The 18,748-nt window shown below is 42.1% G+C and overlaps 1 protein-coding gene across 1 annotated transcript in view; it reads left to right on the top strand.

Moving 5' to 3' along the window:
• Positions 1–18,748, top strand: part of PON1 (paraoxonase 1) — a 34,947-nt gene that overhangs the window by 13,944 nt on the left and 2,255 nt on the right. Inside the window, exons 5-8 of the mRNA XM_025471309.3 lie at positions 3,096–3,222; positions 6,643–6,843; positions 8,172–8,253; positions 17,278–17,406. Coding sequence (XP_025327094.1) covers positions 3,096–3,222; positions 6,643–6,843; positions 8,172–8,253; positions 17,278–17,406 — 539 coding nt within the window. The remainder of the gene's footprint in view (positions 1–3,095; positions 3,223–6,642; positions 6,844–8,171; positions 8,254–17,277; positions 17,407–18,748) is intronic.

The raw sequence follows: 18,748 nt of genomic DNA, 5'->3' as shown, positions 1-18,748 counted from the left end.
AAAATAGTGTTTGAGTTTCATTCTTCTATATGTGGCTGTCCAGTTTTCCCAACATGATTTATTGAAGAGACTGGACTTTCCCTATGGTATATTCTATATTCTTGGCTTCTTTGTCATAGATTAATTTAATTATACACACATATAATTAATTATATATGTGTCATTTTATGAGTTTATTTCTGGGCTTTCTATTCTGTTCCACTGATCTATGTGTCTGTTTTTATGCCAGTATCACACTGTTTGAATTTCTATAGCTTTGTAATATAGTTAGAAAGCAAGGAGTTCAAGATTGACTTGGTTTGGGTTTTTGTGTGTGTGTATGGTTTCATACAAATTTCCAGGTTATGTGTTTTTTTTCTGTGAGAAATGCCATTGGAATTTGGATAGGGATTGCACCGAATCTATAGATTGCTGGACAGACATTTTAACAACATTCTTCCATTTCATAAGCATTCAATAGCTTTCCATCTGTTTGTATTTTCTTCAATTTCTTTCACTAATGTCGTATAGTTTTCAATATATAGGTCTTTCACTTCCTTGTTTAAATTTATTCCTAAGTATTTTATTCTTTTTGATGCATTTGTAAATGGGATTATTTTATTTCTCTTTCTGATAGTTCACTATTAGTGTATAGAAATGTAACAGATTTCGTGTATTGATTTTGTATCCTGCAACTTCACCAAGTTTGTTTAGTGGTTTTTAACAGCAGGGAGTTTTAAAAAACCTAATGACCAGATCCCAGGCCCAAATATTCTGATTCAATCAGTCTGAGGAAGCTCTGGGTGGCAGGACTTGTTAGAAGTTCTCCAGCTGATAGAATGTAAAGTTGGGGTTGAGAACTGCATCTATAGTCATGGCCTCCATCGTCTCAGCAGACAGTCGCTCCTTCCGTCGTTCTTCCAGACTTGCCCCATTGTGGGTGACTAAAACTGCTGCCTTGAAAGTCATCAGCAATGCCCTTTTAACAAACCTTCTCTCTCGCAGCTCACCTGCCCTCCCAACCCCCTCCCTCCCTTCTTTCCTTTCTTCCCTCCTTCTTTCCTCCACCTCATTTATGCTGTTGACCATTTTCTCCTTCAAGTAAATTGCTCCTCCCTGATATTCCAATATACTAATCTATCATAGTTCAGATCCAACTGCAGGCTTCTCTTCCTGTTCACTGTTTTGTCACTCGTTTCAAATTTTCTGGACATTCCCCAAAAGCCTCATCTTTTGCCTCCTCCTTATTTGCTCTATTTCAGAAAGTTCAACCAAGTCATACCCGTTAGCTGTGCCTACTTTCTGGGAGTATTTTATTAATGGGGTATTCTTTTTTTTTAATCAGCTCTTCAGTTCCATTCCTTCAAGCTTACTAGATTATTCTATTTGAGTTCCTCTCCTCTAGCTGCTTTAAACTCAATATGTTGAAAACTGATTTTCCATCCTTTTATCTTTTCTTCCTTACCTTTCTACCCCCATGACATCTCTTCTTTTATATATACTTATATAGTTCCCTTTCAGTGATCTCCACACCCATTTATCAACATTATATTTTATTTTAAAACAGTTGGGTATTGTACATTTTAAAAATAAAAGGGAGTAATATTATGCAAGCCCTTCTGTAAAGTGCTTTCGCATTTAACATCACATTATGGACTCCTTCCTACGACAGTGCATTTAGAGCTCCTTTGCAATGGCTGTTTAGGATTCAGATGCATGGGAGTGCAGTAATGTAGTTCTTCTGTTGATGGATATTCAGTCTGTTTCTGCCTTTATGCTCATTGCAAACAATGCCAAAATAAACATTCTTGTATATATATCTTCTGTGAATATTTCCTTAGGATAAAGACCTAGAGGTAGAATCTGCTGTACAAAACATGGATCTGGGTTTCAGTGCTCACTTATGTTTGATTTTTCATTCCTCAGCCATCATCAAGGGCTTTTGATACTTCTGGTCAAATGTTCCTATATACTTTCCTGCCACTTGTCAGCGCGATTCCTCTGGCCCAGTCCCTTCTCCCCACACACCTGGTTTACTGCTGCTCCAAGGCCCAGTGAGTAAGCCCTGGATCCTCACCCTAAGCCCTAACAAGACTGGCCTTCCTTTCTACCTTTATGGCTGCAGGCTTCCTACTCTTTCTTTCATTTACTCTACTCCATCCACAACCTCACTATTAAGAGATGTACCAAGAAAGCTCCTGCCTCAGGCCCTTGGTATACTCTCCTCCCTCACCTGGGAATGCTCTTTCTCCAGATACTAATGTGGCTTGGTCTCCTCTATCATTTAGGTTTCTGCTTTAACATCACTTCATCAGACCTTCCCCGTCATGAAGAAAACAGCTTATTACTCCTCATTCCTTTATCTCATGTTATTTTCCCTTTGTAGCACTTAATACCAGTTAAAATAAACACTTGTTTGTTCAGTGGCCTAACTACCAGAAGCCTCCTGGTTGCTTCTCTGTTTAAATATCTTCAGTTCAACCTACTACACTTTGCATTGTTTTTCTTTAAACACCAATTTGGCCATATCAAAGTTTCCAAAGATTTCTGCTTCTTAAAGCAAAGACTGTAATAATCTAACTTCACTTGCCAACTCTAATCACACCTTCTTAACCACTTAGATTGGTCTCTTTTATGCCTTAAAGCTGTACTGACTCATGGAAGCTGCTTCCCTCTGATAGCATCTCTCAGGTGTTCTTTTTATGGAATTTATCATTTTACACTGTGTGAATTATACCTGACCACACCTTCTCATGTACGTGTTCTCCACATCTTTTATCTCTTTTATCTCAACTCTGCATCTTGCTGAGACCATTTGCAATAGAAAGCTTAACAAGCTCTTTTGAGTTTTAGTGTCAAGCGTTGCTCATTCTTTAGTTGAGGATTTTCCCCCCTGTGGAGTTTGGAGGTGTTTAGAGAGTGTCACTGGTTCTTCCTTGAGCCATTTCTTTTTCTTTGGAGCAATCACAAGTGCTTCTTTCTACAAGATGAAAATATTCCATCTGCCTGACACCCTAAGTACTAGTTGGAGGTGGGTTGAAATTGCTTTTTGGAGACAGGGCTGACAGCTGAGAGCTCAGTTAATGTTTCGATTTTTGTTTTTAATCTCTTCACAGATAATACTGTGTACCTGCTGGTGGTGAACCATCCAGATTTTAAGTCCACAGTTGAGGTGTTTAAGTTTCAAGAAGAAGAAAAATCACTTTTGCATTTGAAAACCATCAGACACAAACTTCTGCCTAAGTACTGAGCTATATATTTCTATTTTCCTTTAACACCTGTGGATGGTTAATCCACCTTTAGTTTCTCCATTTAGCCAGAGTGGGAATGGGGATAATGCCTGGTCAGCTCTCCTTTCAAATCATCACAAACTCCTCCAGGTGTTCTTCTGCAGATACTTTCGAGGACTCAAATGCCTGAGAGAAAACCCATTCTCTTCCTCTGTCATTTCCCAGGTTGCCTGGGTGCTGACTTAAGGCTCCCGACCTCAGAATGTCCATTCGAGCTGTCATTAGGACATAACTCTGTTCTTCTCCCAAACCAGACTTTGTATTTCAAACCCAAACCAGTTTCCCAGACAAATTCCACATCATGAGCTGCTTCTTTATTCATTTATTTACTTTTGTATTGAAAAAATAGAATCTTAGATGTTTCTGAGACCTGGTGCCTCTAAGAACTCCCCGAACTGCCCTTACTCTGGCCTCACGTGATTTATGTAGTTGCAGATGTGTGGTTAACACTCAGCTCTAATCCTAGGCTTCTTGACAACATAACACAAAGAAAAGGAAAACACCCAGGGATCCCTGATCCCCATCAACCCAACACAAAATCAATTTCCTCACTTACTTTAGGATATGGTTTGTGAGGCTAGTGATAGATTTGGAACAAGATTCTGACATGGTCTTCCCAAACAATCTTTATCTCCTAATCATTAAGATTTTCTAGAATCCCAATCTTTATTTGAATTAACAGCATTGGACTACCTCGGTATTTGTAAATCTAGATTTCTTTTAATCCATGTGTTATTTACATGCAAGGACCTAGCAGAGTGCCTGGCACATAGTATGCACTCACTGTTCACTGGACCACCTCCTCTCTTTTCTTATCTGGCGGTTTTGAAGATGGAACAACTGAAATTGGAGAAAAACTGAGTTACTGGATGAAGGTCAATCAACTAATTAGTAGCTAAATAGGAACTGTATGACCCAAGTCTTCTGCATCCCTAGGATGAGTGAAAATTCAGAGAACAGCTTTTGGTGGAACAGTTTATTTATACATTCACTCAACAAATGTATTTTGGAAAGAGAATGAGGATACTGAATGTCTGGCACATGGGCCACATACCAAAGTCTGAATTAGGGAAGAGTATATAGAATGGAGAAGCTGAGCTAATAATAATCGTACTTGTAATAATTGTGATAGTAACAATGAGTTTTAACTGTAAGTTAGGTGCTACAATAAACAATTTAAACTGATTACTTTATTATCTTTTTACGAATATCTTCTTAATTAGGTGTTATTATTATGTCATTTTGGATTTAAAAAAACACAAACTCTGAAGCCTGGAGTATTTAACTTGTCCCAGATGATGCCATCAATAAAATGATATAGCTGGGATTTTTAACCCTGGTAGCTTGAGGCTGAAGCCGCTGCTCTAAGCCACTATGAAATAGTGAAAGCTTATTGTATTTGTTTCACAATTAGTCTTGGAAGTTTCATACTTGTCCAGATTCCCAGCGTCAGAGTATTTTTTTCTGAGAAATTTGCAAAAATATTTGTCTTTGGCAATATAGAACCAAACTGAAAAAAACCATCATGCCACAATTAACTAGAATTCTGCTCTCCCAACAAAGGACTAGCCATGTAGATGTTCTGTTTTGTATTTAATGGTTGTTGATATTGTTGTTTATAGCATTAATATTCCTATTACTAACCTATCACAATTGAAGTATATTATTAACGATAACACAGTGGTCATGATCGATCATCTCCTGTATGCCAGGCATAGTGCCAAGGTCTTTGTGTTCTTCTTTCATTTTATTTACCTTAACCTCACAAAAGAACAGAGGGGAAACTGAGGTATAGATGTCAGTGACATGCTGTGGCACCACAGACAATGCTGACTATGTCAGCATTCAAATGGTGTCTACGGGATCCCTGGGTGGCTCAGTGGTTGAGCATCTGCCTTCAGCTCAGGGCGTGATCCTGGAGTCACGGGATTGAGTCCCACGTCAGGCTCTTGCATGGAGCCTGCTTCTCCCTCTGCCTGTGTCTCTGCCTCTCTTTCTCTCTGTGTCTCTCATGAATAAATAAATAAAATCTTTAAAAAAAAAATCAAATGGGGTCTATAAGACTTCAAAGCTGTTACTCTGAAACATTCCTCTCTGCTCTTTTTTATGAACACATGCAAATGGTTTGGAAAGTATACTCATTTTGGAAATTTACTCTTAAAAGAGAGAGAGAGAGAGAGAGAAGAGGTTCATGCCTGGAGCCTGTACACACTAACCCTAAATTCCTAGGCCTTTTTTCTCGTGTCATGATCGTGGCCACCATTAATGGAAGGTTCAGCAAGTGGCAGGCTTTCTACAAAGCACACAGCGGGCATTGTCTTATTGTGAGTTCCACTGAGACTCCCCAAATTAAGATTATAACCCTTAGTCTTATACTAATGAGCTGTATGACTTTGGGAAAATTGTTTAACCTCTCTTTACAGATGAGAAAACTGAGACTCTGTATGCTTATCTAACCGGCCCAGGAGCCCAGAGCTGCGTCAGAGCTGATGTGCTGGCCATGCCGCCCTCTGCAACGGAGCAGAGATAATTCTCTCGCAGATAATGGCCCTGGGGAACTTCTGTCACCTCCATCAGCACAGAATGACTCACTTATGTGTTCACTGTTGTACCTATTAAAGCAGAAAAATAGACTCATATATCTTAGATTTTCAGTAACGGAGAGAGAATCAAAATCAGAAAGAAAATATGCCAAAGCACCATCCTGTTCCTGAGCATTCTTTTTCATGGACATTTTCCTCAGTTAAGAATCATGAAACTTTAAGGCCAGAAGTGATCTTTTAAGACCAAAAGAGCAATCCATCCTATCTTCCTTTTACAGATAAGGAAACTGAGGCCCTGACATGTGAAATGATTGATTTGCCTAAATTGCACAGCTAATAGTGGCAGAGCTTTAACTGAAATACAAGTCTCAAGATTGCCAGTGTTTTTCCCTCCCACTGCCTGATAATGTTCCAGACTGTTCTATATGAGAGTGAGTGCTATATGAACATGAATAAATTTTGCCCTGATAATGATTTCTGGCTTAATTTAATGTCTACTGAATTTAGTATATACACACACACACACACACACACACACACACACACACACACACACACCCCACAGCACTATTTTTCAGATACAGTTAATAGGATTTTTACGTTGCACTGCTATAAGAACCTTTTAGGGTTTTTTAGAGTAACTTTGTCTTTGAGGATTATACATGTGGGATTGATGTCATTTTAATTCTGTACCAAAACAGCGACAGTAAAAGCTTCATCCCGCATCTTCATTTTAGGGACAGCCATTAATGAATGCTAATCAATGCAAAATCCTGTGACATACAATACCTTCACCTGTATATATCATATATATGTGTTTGAATTTGCAGTTTAAATGATATTGTTGCTGTGGGACCTGAGCACTTTTACGCCACAAATGATCACTATTTTACTGATGTCTACTTGAAATCCTGGGAGCTCTATTTGGGTTTAGCGTGGTCTTATGTTGTTTACTATAGTCCAACTGAAGTTCAAGTGATGGCAGACGGATTTGATTTTGCTAATGGAATCAACATTTCACCTGACGGCAAGTATGTGACCTCTTTAAAATGTCATGCATTTCCCCAGATTCTTGTTAGATATCTTTAGAACATACTCATCTTCTAAATAACATGGTGCATTCTAACATGTTATTCTGGTAAGAGGAAATTAGGAAGAATGTTAAAATATCTTAACTTTTCAGGGGATAAAATGTATCAAATCAAAATTTTCTATTTTGTGTAGGCATATTCTTTGAAATTTTTTGGGAGGAATTCTTTGAAATTCAAATTCTTTGGAAATTTTTGAAATCTTGCCCTATATCAAGAAGGGGAACTGTGATAAACATTTAGTATTACTAAATAGCTTTGCTTTGAGGGAAGATTTTTGAGTGCATAATAAGATAAACAGCATGTAGTTACATATCTCAGTAGTCCTGGTTTGTGACAAGATAAAGAGCTTGCACCAAAATGTAAATCAAGACACTGCTTTCTTCATCAAGAAAGTGTTACTATTGGAGAAAAGTCAGCCTAACTAGGCGGTGTGCTTTATGATGTAGTTGATTTACATTATTACTTGATGATGGCCCTGAAACAATTCACAGAGCAACACTGGTCTGGGGATCACACTTGAGGTAACATTGTCTATATACAAAAGCCATGTATCCATCATATAGACCCTTACTCATCTTCTATCATCACAGATTTCAGAAAGTTAATAACATATTTAGAGGGAAGCTTTCAATTATTTATAGCATCTCCTGGTCTTCCAAGTAGCAGATAATTAGTAGTTATTTTTCTTTTTGTCCTGGGACGCACTGACCACATACATTTCCTTATGATAAGTAGGGCATTGCGCTGCCTGCAAAATACTAAATGCCCAAGGTCAGGACCAGACTCAGGGTGAGAGGGGAGGAAGACTTCTCTTATATCCAGGCCAAGCATGTTGTCTTCTCATACTTTCCCTCACTTACAACCGAGGCTTGGTTGTCAAAGGGCTTTCCCGCAGCCTGCCCCAGAGAACTCACTATCCCCTGAGATGCACAATCTGGTAAACTAAGAGAAGTAGTGTAATATATTTTGCTTCCAGATTTAAGAGCTGGTACTAGGACTAAGTTTCTTCCCTTCTAATCAAGGACAACTAGGTTCCTATCTTTAGAAATAACTTTTCAAAAATTAAAACTCCTTTGTGTACTGTAAACTCGAGATTTTTGTTGTTGTTGTTGTTATTGTTGTTTTTGGAATTGGGCGTGCTCTGAGAAGGGCTCCATTTTCCAGTCTCTAAGCAAAGTTCTTTCCTAGGAAGAGTTCTTACAACTTCACCATAACCTTCTGAGTCGTATTGCTTCAAGTGCTTTGATGTAGCTCTTTTTTCTTTGAAGGTATGTCTATATATCTGAATTGCTGGCTCATAAGATTCATGTGTATGAAAAGCACGCTAATTGGACTTTAACTCCATTGAAGGTAAGATGTATTAACACTATAAGTTTGCAGAGTGATAATTAGATTCTAATTGATTTGTGAAATTAAAAGTGAGCAAGAAAGGATTGTCTAATTGGAGTGGGTGAGAACCAATTTTTCATTTCTTTATTAAGAGTCAACAGCATCGTGTGTGTTTGTTGTTCACTTTTATGCAGCTGCAGAGTGGGAAGCAGCAAACCAAGTACCTCACCTCTGAAACTTTGATTCTTTCTGCCCTAGTGAATTCTCAGTTTGGCGTTTTATTGTTCAGCTTCCCTTCCTTTCCTCCCTCCCTCCCTTCCTTCCCTGCTGGCCTCCCTCCCTCCCTCCCTCCCTTCCTTCCCTTTCTCTCTCTCTTTCATGTTTCCCTCCATGTGGATAAAAGAGCCAAGAAATCACCTCCACTGGTGTTTCATATGACAGCGCTCTACACAATATTTAGAATAATATAAATATAATATAAAGCCCAATAAAGTATCAAGGACTCCCAGTGGTCACCCCGCACCTGTGCAGCGCATCACTTTGCCACCTTTGTCTCCAGCGCACACTCTTCCTCCTGAGCCTACCTGTCCCTCAGCTCACAAGGTGGGGCCCCGCCTCAGGTGAGCCACTCTTCCCTCTGCTCCAATGACCTTCCTCCAGACCTCTGTGGCTCTCTCCTTCATATCCTTCCATTTCCACTCAAATGTCACCTCAGCGAGGTCTTCCCTGGCTTTACCTAATCTAAGCTTGCAACTCTGCCCCCCACCCCCAGCTACACACACACACACACACACACAAAGGGAGAGTTTGTAACCTGGGGGAGGGGGGCCTTCTGGTCCAATCCGAACCACCCTATTGCCCTGCCTCCCTACACTGAGGGCAGAGAGAGACCAAGAAAGATGCAGGCCACTCCAGATTGGTAGCTGGCAGGTTTAATAGACAAAGGAACTTATTTACTTGGCTTGTCTTGGGCAGCTGCAGGACAAGTAGCTCTCTGCATGCACCTGCCCACCAGAATCATAGCAGTTTGTCTAGAGGCCTTAATGGGGGTGCTGTCCATATACTGTCCAGTTGGGCTCAACAGCACCTTACTCTGTCAAGGCTGTGTCCTCTGAATGGCTCCCACTGTGTGAACAGTGGGCAGAACCTATTCTTCAAAGGACAGGGAAGGGGATGAGGAGCCTTCCCTTGTCCAGGTCCAGCTTGAGGTTCAGCCAGTGGTCACGTCCTCTCAGTGACCTCCTCCAGTACTCCATCCCATGTGACAGCTCTTACAATCTCATATAACCCCCTCTTCTGCCGTGTGCCCTGAGCAGTCAGCCAGGGGGTTCACTAGCATGGAGGCAGCTGGTTTAGTGGCTATCTGGCTACACTGGAGGCAGATACCATAGCAACGATACAGGCACAGGCAAGAGGAAACACAGATTATGGCAATGATTCCCAAACTCGATGACAATTTTTTTCATCCAAGAGCCCCATGATCTGAACCACTGATTTATTAAGTCCCTTAAGCTGAGAGTCAGATCAGTCCAGGTTACACTTGTGTCCTCAAGTGATTTAATAAAGGGGACATGTTAGCAGACTTATCAGGTATGAACACACAATATTCTGTTTGCATAATGGCAAAGAGGGGGTAATAGTGTTCAAGGCCATCCTATTTTGGAGGACAGCTTTTATTATTAGAGACATTTCAGTGTCCAGTAAGGACAGGCTTTATTGGCTACCATTTAAGGCTTGCTGGATGAATTTGGTCAGGGCTTTGCCAATCCCAGTGGATGGCCTCAGATTTTTTAATCTCCCTTTTGCAGTTGCCTTGGCAGTTGCCATGGGTATTGTTTAAAACACATAGGGCATGCTGTTACTATATTGACCAAGTCACTGTATTTTGAGGACAATAGAGCATCCCTGGAAATATGTCCTCCCACTGGGCATATTGGGGTGGCTACTCTTTTTATGCACCCAATCTCTGTATCTACTAAAGAGTTTGTTGCTAGAACTTATCCCCAAGCTATGACATCAGCTTCCTGATTGCCAGAGAAGGTCAATCCTTTATGAGCTGGAACGGGGAAGACAGTGAGGACTGTCTCAGGTTCTTGCAGGCAGACTCAAATGTTTTTCCATATATCCTGACCCCAGTGGAGCTCATTCACTATCATCTTCCTCTTGGCTTGCCACTGCCCAAACCATAGAATTAATCCCTTTAGAACCGCCCAACTGTCAATGCAAAGGATTACGTCAGGGCTCAGGAGTGATCACCAGACAAACAGCCCTGAGTTCAGCCCATTGGCCGCTGCCGTGTCTTCCTGCTTCTATCCAGATGGTGTCAGTGTTGGGCTGAATAGCAACTGCAGTTTCTGTTGATTGATTCCCTTGATTAGATCCATCCCCTACTCTCTCTCTAGAGGCTGCAAGGGCTGCCACGGAAGGGGGGCAGGGATGGGGAGGAATCTGGGTGATTTACATACTCTACAGAGCCTAGTAGTGCCTGCATTTCTAGAAACAGTGGCCAGGGTGCTCCCATGCGGCAGATAGGAATACCACTTTGTGAACATGGGGGTTTGAGCCATGGCAGAGATGCATGGATAGGACATGTTCTTGGCCCACCCCTTGATAGGAAAGGAAGTTCCTACTCTGATATACTCTTCCTTCCTGAGAGGCTCCACTTGGAGCAGTACTGCATATACTGCTAGGAGCTGTTGCTCTATTGAGCATACAGAGTTTCTGTCCCCTTTCAGAACTGGGACCAAAATCTTGGGGTCCTCTGCCCTTCTGTTATGCCCACCACAGTGCCCAACCCATACCTTCTAGAGTCACAGACACATCTAACTCAAATAGCAGCCCATTGCTTGGGACATGCTCAGAGCTTTAATCTCCTTCACTGGTATTTCTGCTTTCTCGAGGGTGACTTGATGCCCTGATCCCCAGTCCTACAAAAGTCCTTTCTTAACCAGTCCATATTAGAGACAGAGACATGGTGTCAGATGGGGAATAAAAGTCCTCCAAAACCCCCAAATCCCTACAAAGGTTTGCACTGCTTTCAAGTTCTTAGAGGTTACTAAGCTTGCACCTTATCAATCACAGCTTCTGGAACATATGTCTTGCCCAACCAAAGGACTCCCAAAAGCCTTATGGCAGTTCCTGGACCTTGAATTTCCTGTGGGTTCATGACCCGTAGTCTCCCTTGCAGCTATTCCAGGAAAGCCTGCAGAATGTACTGCAGCATGTTTTTAGTTTCTCCTATCTCTTAATGCCCCCAAGCAATTTCTATTGTTTGACAGTTACCATTATACTCAGGGGCAACAGGCCAACTGGATCCCAGGGGGTGTTTCCCCTCAGCACTGGTTTGATTGCTCTAACCCAGGGTCAGAACTCCCAGATAGAGGTTTGCAGTTTCATCTTGTAGAATGTCAATGCCCGATATATTCTCTGGTATTGGAGAGAGACAAACCTCAAGTTCTTGTGGTGGTGGTGGTGGGGACACTAAATTCATCAAAGAACTTTCTTAAACATAACCATTTACTCTCTGCAACCATTGATAGTGTTGAAACTTCTGAGGGTTACCCGGCAGGGCTGTCACTTCTGGAGGACCAGTGAGTAGTGAGTCCAACTTGAAGCCTCTGATTATCTTCAACTGCCCTCACATGGAGGCAATCCTGGCCTGTATCTATACATGAGTGTGGGAAGCACCCACCCCAAATAGGACTGTATTCCTGAGGCTTCTGTGGGAGCAGGCAGGGCGTCAGGGATGGTAAGGGGCAAATGGAGCAGGTCTGAATCTGTTCAGGTTTTATGGCTTTCCATAGGCAGTGAACACAGTGTTGGGTTGTCCGTTTTTCTGCTCAGGCAAGGTCCCTGCAGCAATGAGGTTAAACCACATTTGCTTTTGGATTATTTCTACTGGAACTTTACAGCTTATTGGGATAACCTTTAGATTCTATGGGTGATCTCTCTGTCTCAGGTCCTTCCCACGGCCCGTACCATTCTCCGGGATTTGTCAGTTTTCCCTAGATCAACAATGGATCGCCAAACATCATAAACATCTTGTCCTACAACTGAGCTCAACATGGACATAAGTGTCCATAACAGATGTTGGGGGCAGATTGGAGTATCCTACTTTTCACTCTTGCAGTGAATGTGGCTGATCAGGGCCTTCAAAGACAGAGATGGAGATTGCCTGTCTCATTCCCAACACCCTAAGCATTGTTGTGTACCTCCTCTATAGATTCTCAGGGTTCTATATGCCCAGGGAGGTGCCCCTCATTGGGCCAAACCTCACAGCAGGCTAGGACAATCCAATCTATAAGGGGGTGAGTACTTTGAACCTTTGAGTGCCATGCAGGTGCTGCTGGAGAGCAGGTGTGTGGTGATGTTGCTCATTTTCTCTGCTTCCTGCCTAGAGAAATGCCATCTCCCCCATATCCCATAGGAGCACTAACCATGCTGGATACTTTCCCTGGCCTTTTGCTGGAACTTGGCAGCTGTATCAATAAGCTCAGTGGAAGTACATTCTTTCTTCGAGAACGTTTCCCCAATTGGAGGCTGCCCCGTGGGCTGGGGTTGTTGTGGTGCTTTTGCTTTCCTTTGTATTAGGGGTTGGATAGAGTGGGGCCTTTCGTTCATTTCATAGCATCTTCTTCACTCTCCCCACTTTTTCAGACCTTCCACCACTTCGTATCCCAATCAGATTTTGTCACAACACTTGGACCTTAATTCTTAGCAGCTCACACCCTCCTAGCTTTTCGAAATGGCATGCAAGGTCTCCAACTTATCATCTTGCTCTCCCACCTTGTCTGCTAGCCCAGGGCTACAGAGTAGTAGACTCCCACATGTCCTTCCCTAACCTCAACTCATCTTCTTACTTTCTTTTTTAAAAAATTTATTTATTAAAAACCTTATTATTGATGTATAGTTGACATTAATTTCAGGTGTACAACATAGTGATTGGAAAATTCTGTACATTGCTGCACACTCATCACAAGTGTAGTCACCATCTGTCACAATACAATAGTATTATAATACTATCAACTATATTTTTCATTTCCGTGACTTATTTATTTTATATCTGAGGTTGGTACCTCTTAATCTCCTGTACCTTTTTTGCTATCATTCCCCCCCCCCCCCACCTTCCTCACTGGCAACCACCAGTTTGTTCTCTGTATTTACAAGTCTGTTTCTGTTGTTTCTTTATTCATTTGTTTTGGTTTTTAGTTTCCACAATAAGTGTAATTATATGGTGTTTGTCTTTCTCTGTCGGACTTAGTTCACTTAGCATGATATCCTCTAAGTCAATCCATGTTTTTGCAAATTACAAGATCTCATTCTTTGTTATGGCTGAGTAGTGCATTAGATCAGCTGGCATTTTCAGGGATCACTGAACTCATGTGGCAGTTCACAAGCATCTGACATGTGGGCCACCCTTCCCCACATAGAAGTCAATGGACAACTCAAGATTTCCCCCAAGGAGGCCTCTTTCCTAAAGTCCATTTCTTTGGTCTCCTGGCTGGCTCACCAAGTGTTAGTTTATAATCTTGGGAGCTTCCTGGGTGCAATCTGAAACTGCTCCCTTGCTCATGGGAGGGCTCCCTCCTCATACATAGAGGGCAAGGAGAGATAAAAGAAGGCAGACCATTCCAGATTGCCAGGTGGCAGGTTTAATAAGCAAAGGAAATTACATATGAGGCTTATCTTGAGCAGCCATAAGACAAGTACATCTCCACACCCACCCACCAGAATCTTAAAAGTTTACATAGAGGTCTTAACTGGATTCAGCCACATATACTGTCCAGATGGTCTCAATAATACATTACTCTCTCAAGGCTATGTCCTTGGAACAGCTCCCAACTGTGGAAACAGTGGGCAGAATGTACATCCCAAGGACAGGGGAGGGGTTAAGGAGCCTTCAATTGCCTGAGTCCAGCTTGAGGATCAACTGGTGGTCATGTCCTCTCGATGACCTCCTCCAACATGCATATACACATGCACACAAACGTACACACATGCACTTCCTTTCTCCTCACGGCTTTATTTTCCCTTCAACATTCATTACTAATATTATATATTTTACTCATGTTTTATAAGTTAAATACCATATATTTTATTTATCTTCTATTGTCCACCTATTTCACTAGGGTGTAAGTTCTAGAAACATAGGGTGTTTTCTATTTGTCCCTGGAAGAGTTCCTAACACATAGTAGGCACTCAAGAAAGACTTATTAAATTAAATTAATATGATGGGGCTGGGTACGCATCAGTGGCTTATCTTCTACCTCCAATTATGATCTGATCTGAAGGATTGGGTCAAAGGTGGTAAAAGCATAAAGGAGGAGAAAGAGAACGAAACAGTTAGGTGGGGATTCTGAAAGTAGTCTCCTGTCCCTTACAAATAAGACCTTGCTCTCTTGCCACAACCACTGACAGCATGAAGCACTATCACCAGGAAGCATGGAACTGTTCCTGCCAGGACTTCCAATGTACTGTCACGAGGGGCTTCACTCTGAGAAAAATTATCTCAAAACAGTATCAAATGTAGTATCATGTTCTACATTAAAAATCGTTGGCATGGCAAATTTGGAATTAGCTGAAGTAAAATGGAATTTCACACACTCATACTGGCTGAGAGAATAAAAACAAATGGTGGTTATAACAATAGGTACTTCTATAGATTGAAAGTTAAAGAATCTTATAAGAATGGAGCCCAACCCAATATATATATATTCAATGCACAATGATAAAGACACTGATCTTGCCAAGGACTCATTTTGGGTTTGGCTCCCACTTTTGGCAACAGGTAATGCCCGACTCTTGACATAACAATTGAGCTGAGTCTACCCCTGTGACTGTAATGTTATTTTTTTCTTTGGAAGGATCATATTAATCAAGACCTGTTAATTCATGAATACTTGGAGTGTCAAGGAATTTGATAAATAAGCTAAGACTGATCTTAGAATCTGTGATGAGACATGGGTGGGCTTATGTCCTGTCAAAATGTGGTGTGTAGACATACAAGGGAATATTACTCAGCCTTAAAAAAGAATGCAGTACTAATACATGCTCCCACATGGATGAACATCGAAGACCTGATGTGAAGTGAGGTAAGCCAGACACAAAAGGACAAATATTGTGTGATTCAACTTATAACAGGTTCCTATAATAAGTAGACTCATAGACAGAAAGTGAAATGGGAGACGGGGGCATGGTGGAGAGAGGAATGGGGAACCACTGAGTACAGACTTTCTGTTTGGGAGGATGAAAGTTTCTGGAAATGGATAAGGGGTAGTGGTCGCACAACCCTGTAAGTGTACTCAGGTCACTGAATTGTACACTTTAAAATGACATATTTCATGTTATGCATATTTTACTGCAATAAAATAATCCCCTCCTCCACAAAAAGAAAAAAAAAAAAGATTCCAGGACACAGCCAATGAATTAGTCCCACTTCAGTGCATTCCAATTTTCTAAAAATTGGGATATTTGTTAAGAGAGGACACAGTTTTTCCCAATGAGAATAATTTATTATGTTTCTTTTATCAAGGCATGTAACATTTTCCACTTGGCTTTGTGGAAGCTTGAAATGCATGCTGCGTGCATTGTAGTGAGTTAACATCGCTAGGAATTAGTGATTTGCAAGGCAAGAGTTCATTGCTGGCCCTAAAAGGGCCCCCTGCTGGCCTGTCAGCCCCTCCTTGGCAGGAGCAAGGCCTGCCACTTACCTATCCACTGTCCCGGAGCTGAGCTGCTTGCAGAGTAATTGTGTGTCACATGAACGGGGACCCTGAGATTTGGTGCCCTTCTCTTCTCTCACCTCCAGCCCACCTCCTCTGTAGGCTTTCAGCCGCCATGAAATTCACTAATCGGCCATTATCCCTTCCAAAGATAATCGCAGAGCCCTGAGACAAATATTTTCCTCATCTAAAGAAATTACAGTATCGGCGTAGAATGTCTGACACTGTGATAGATGGTGGTTTGGGGGGACAGAGAAGGCCTGGAGCTGGTTTTGGCCGAGGATGTTTGCTTGGCCGCCTCCTTTGGCCGACCTTGCCTATCTCCAGGGTGAGAATGAATGAAGGATCTGCATGGAGGCTCTGCCGTGAGGCGTGAGCCCTGCAGCCCCTTCATGGATGGAGGTGTGGGGACGGGTCTCATTCTGAGGAGGAAGCACAGGCAGGGCAGCATTGGTTTGCTGCAACAGTCTGCCCACACTCTGGCCTTTGCAGTGAGTCACCACCAGCTATTACACGGTCTCTGGGCGCTGAGATATGCTGGCCTCTGTTTGAGGTACATGGGAGATATTACTTCTCCAATGGAGAGTTAGAGGTAAACAAATAGATGTGATTTCTTCCCAGTAGAAGGCAGCCAAGATGATGAATGGTGGAATTAAGAATCATTGGTATTATTTATGATCCTGGTACAAAGCCTCGACAGCAATCTGTGCAGTCATCACATGCTTGCAACTTATATTTAGAAAATAAACAGCAGAAGAACAGGGAGTTGAATAACATCAGAAAACTAAAGGAGAAACTTTTCCCCAAATCCAAGGCAAAATGAGACCCTGGGTGATCATTTCTCCTCTGGCTGCATAGCCTATGATTAGCCACTAAAGAAGAACCTATGAGATGTGCTCATCAAAAATGAATCTACATTTCCTGGTTGTTTACTGAATGCTTATAAAAATATCATTTGCACATGCCATTTTATTAGAAGGAACTGTTTTATGCTGTACTTAAACCTTTTTCTTCCCTCAGTTTTAGGTTCATGCACAGATGTTAATCCAAATGATTTCATCTGACTTATAATAATCCTGCTTGGCTTTCTGCATCTTCCCCTTCCCTCATCTGTCCTGGCAACTGGTGAAATGCTAGCGTAGCTGGAAAGCCAGAGAAATTCCCTGAGTGCTATTGAAATGCAGCAAAATCGTGTCCTGGAACCAGCAGTGTGGTGACCAAGGGGGACAAGACAATAGCTTTCACTGATATATTGTTCCATCACCACTCCATTGTTTTTACTTTCTGTCCTTTCTTTCTTCTCTCCTTGGTTTTAACCTGGAAGTCCCTGGACTTTAATACCCTCGTGGATAATATATCCGTGGATCCTGTGACAGGGGACCTTTGGGTTGGATGCCATCCCAATGGCATAAGGATCTTCTTCTATGACTCGGAGAATCCTCCCGCATCAGAGGTTAGTTTGAAAAATTAATCAGATCAGCGACCTTATTCCCTGCTGTTTCCTGGTTGGAGACATAAATCTCAATTATATGTGCAAATAGAAGGAAGGACGCGGATAGATGATCCAAATGATGAGATCTAAAAAGGAGTTTGACTTTGGGAGGCATTTTAGGCAGAGTCTAGGCAGGAGACAGATGGTACATTTAAATTGGATAATTTGAGGGGATTTAATAGGGGCCCTCTATACAAAATGTGGGTGCACGGAGGGAATGAGCAAAAGATAACACATTCCCCTGGGGCTAGCAAGGGCGGCATGAGATGGTCACCAGAAATCAGAAGCAGAGTGGGAGAGGGTCCTCTGAAGGGAACGTGGCCCCTAGTTGGGGGGCATCGACACCCAGTAAGGACCCTGCAAGGAGGAAGCCTTGTACACCCTCCCTCCTTCCTTTCCTCCCTCCCTCCCTCCCTCCTTCCCTTCTTCCCTCCTTCCCTTCTTCCCAGTCCTTCCATTCCCCTGGTGGTGGTGGTGGTGCTGCTGCTCCTTGGTCAGCCCTGACCCAGAACTGGGAGGCAAAGGAGACTTCAGACTTTTGTACGAGATTCAGCAGAGTGGGGGGCTCGGTCAGGGTAGCCAACACTGGACTGGAGTCTGTGCCCCTACTTCAGTAATGAGTTTCTCCAGCTTGGGAATTCACAAGAGTTTAGGGTCGCCAGCATGGCTCAGTCAGTTGAGCATCTGCCTTTGGCTCAGGTTAGGATCCCAGGGTCCTAGGATCCAGCCCTGCATCAGGCTTCCTGCTCAGTGGGGAGCCTGCTTCTCCCTCTCCTTCTGCCACTCCTTCCGTGCTCTGTCTCTCTCTGTGTCAAATAAATAAAATCTTAAAAAAAAAAAAAGGTTTAAAAAGTGGAATGTACCACAGTGCTATGGTCTAGTCATTTGCTTGCTACCTGTTTTTAACTTTAACTCCCCTCTTTCCATGTGTCAATATACGCACAGGTTAACATAGTGCAGCAGTCCTAATGTGCAAAGAGCCATCTTCTCCAAACTTTCCCTGCAGGATGGGAAGATCAGTCACTTACTGGAATTATTTTGGCTTAAAAGACCTTTCCTTCCATCTTAGTTATAGTACCCAAAGACTCCATTCATTTTCATGGTCTTTATTTAGTGGACTATTTGGGCAGTGCAACAGGAATTTAAAACTCACTTTGCTGTAGACATTTGAACATTTGCTGTGCCTCATCTTGGGTTTTCTATTTTGAGGTTTTCAATATGTATTTGTTATATTTGTTATTTACATTAAATAACCGATATAATTTTTGACATGGTTTACTATGTATTCTTTTTAAAGCTTAGT

The sequence above is a fragment of the Canis lupus genome, chromosome 14 (assembly GCF_003254725.2).
Source record: "Canis lupus dingo isolate Sandy chromosome 14, ASM325472v2, whole genome shotgun sequence".
Lineage (NCBI taxonomy): Eukaryota > Metazoa > Chordata > Mammalia > Carnivora > Canidae > Canis > Canis lupus.
The sequence above is the reverse complement of the archived record's forward strand: the minus strand, read 5'-3'. Positions and strand labels throughout refer to the sequence as shown.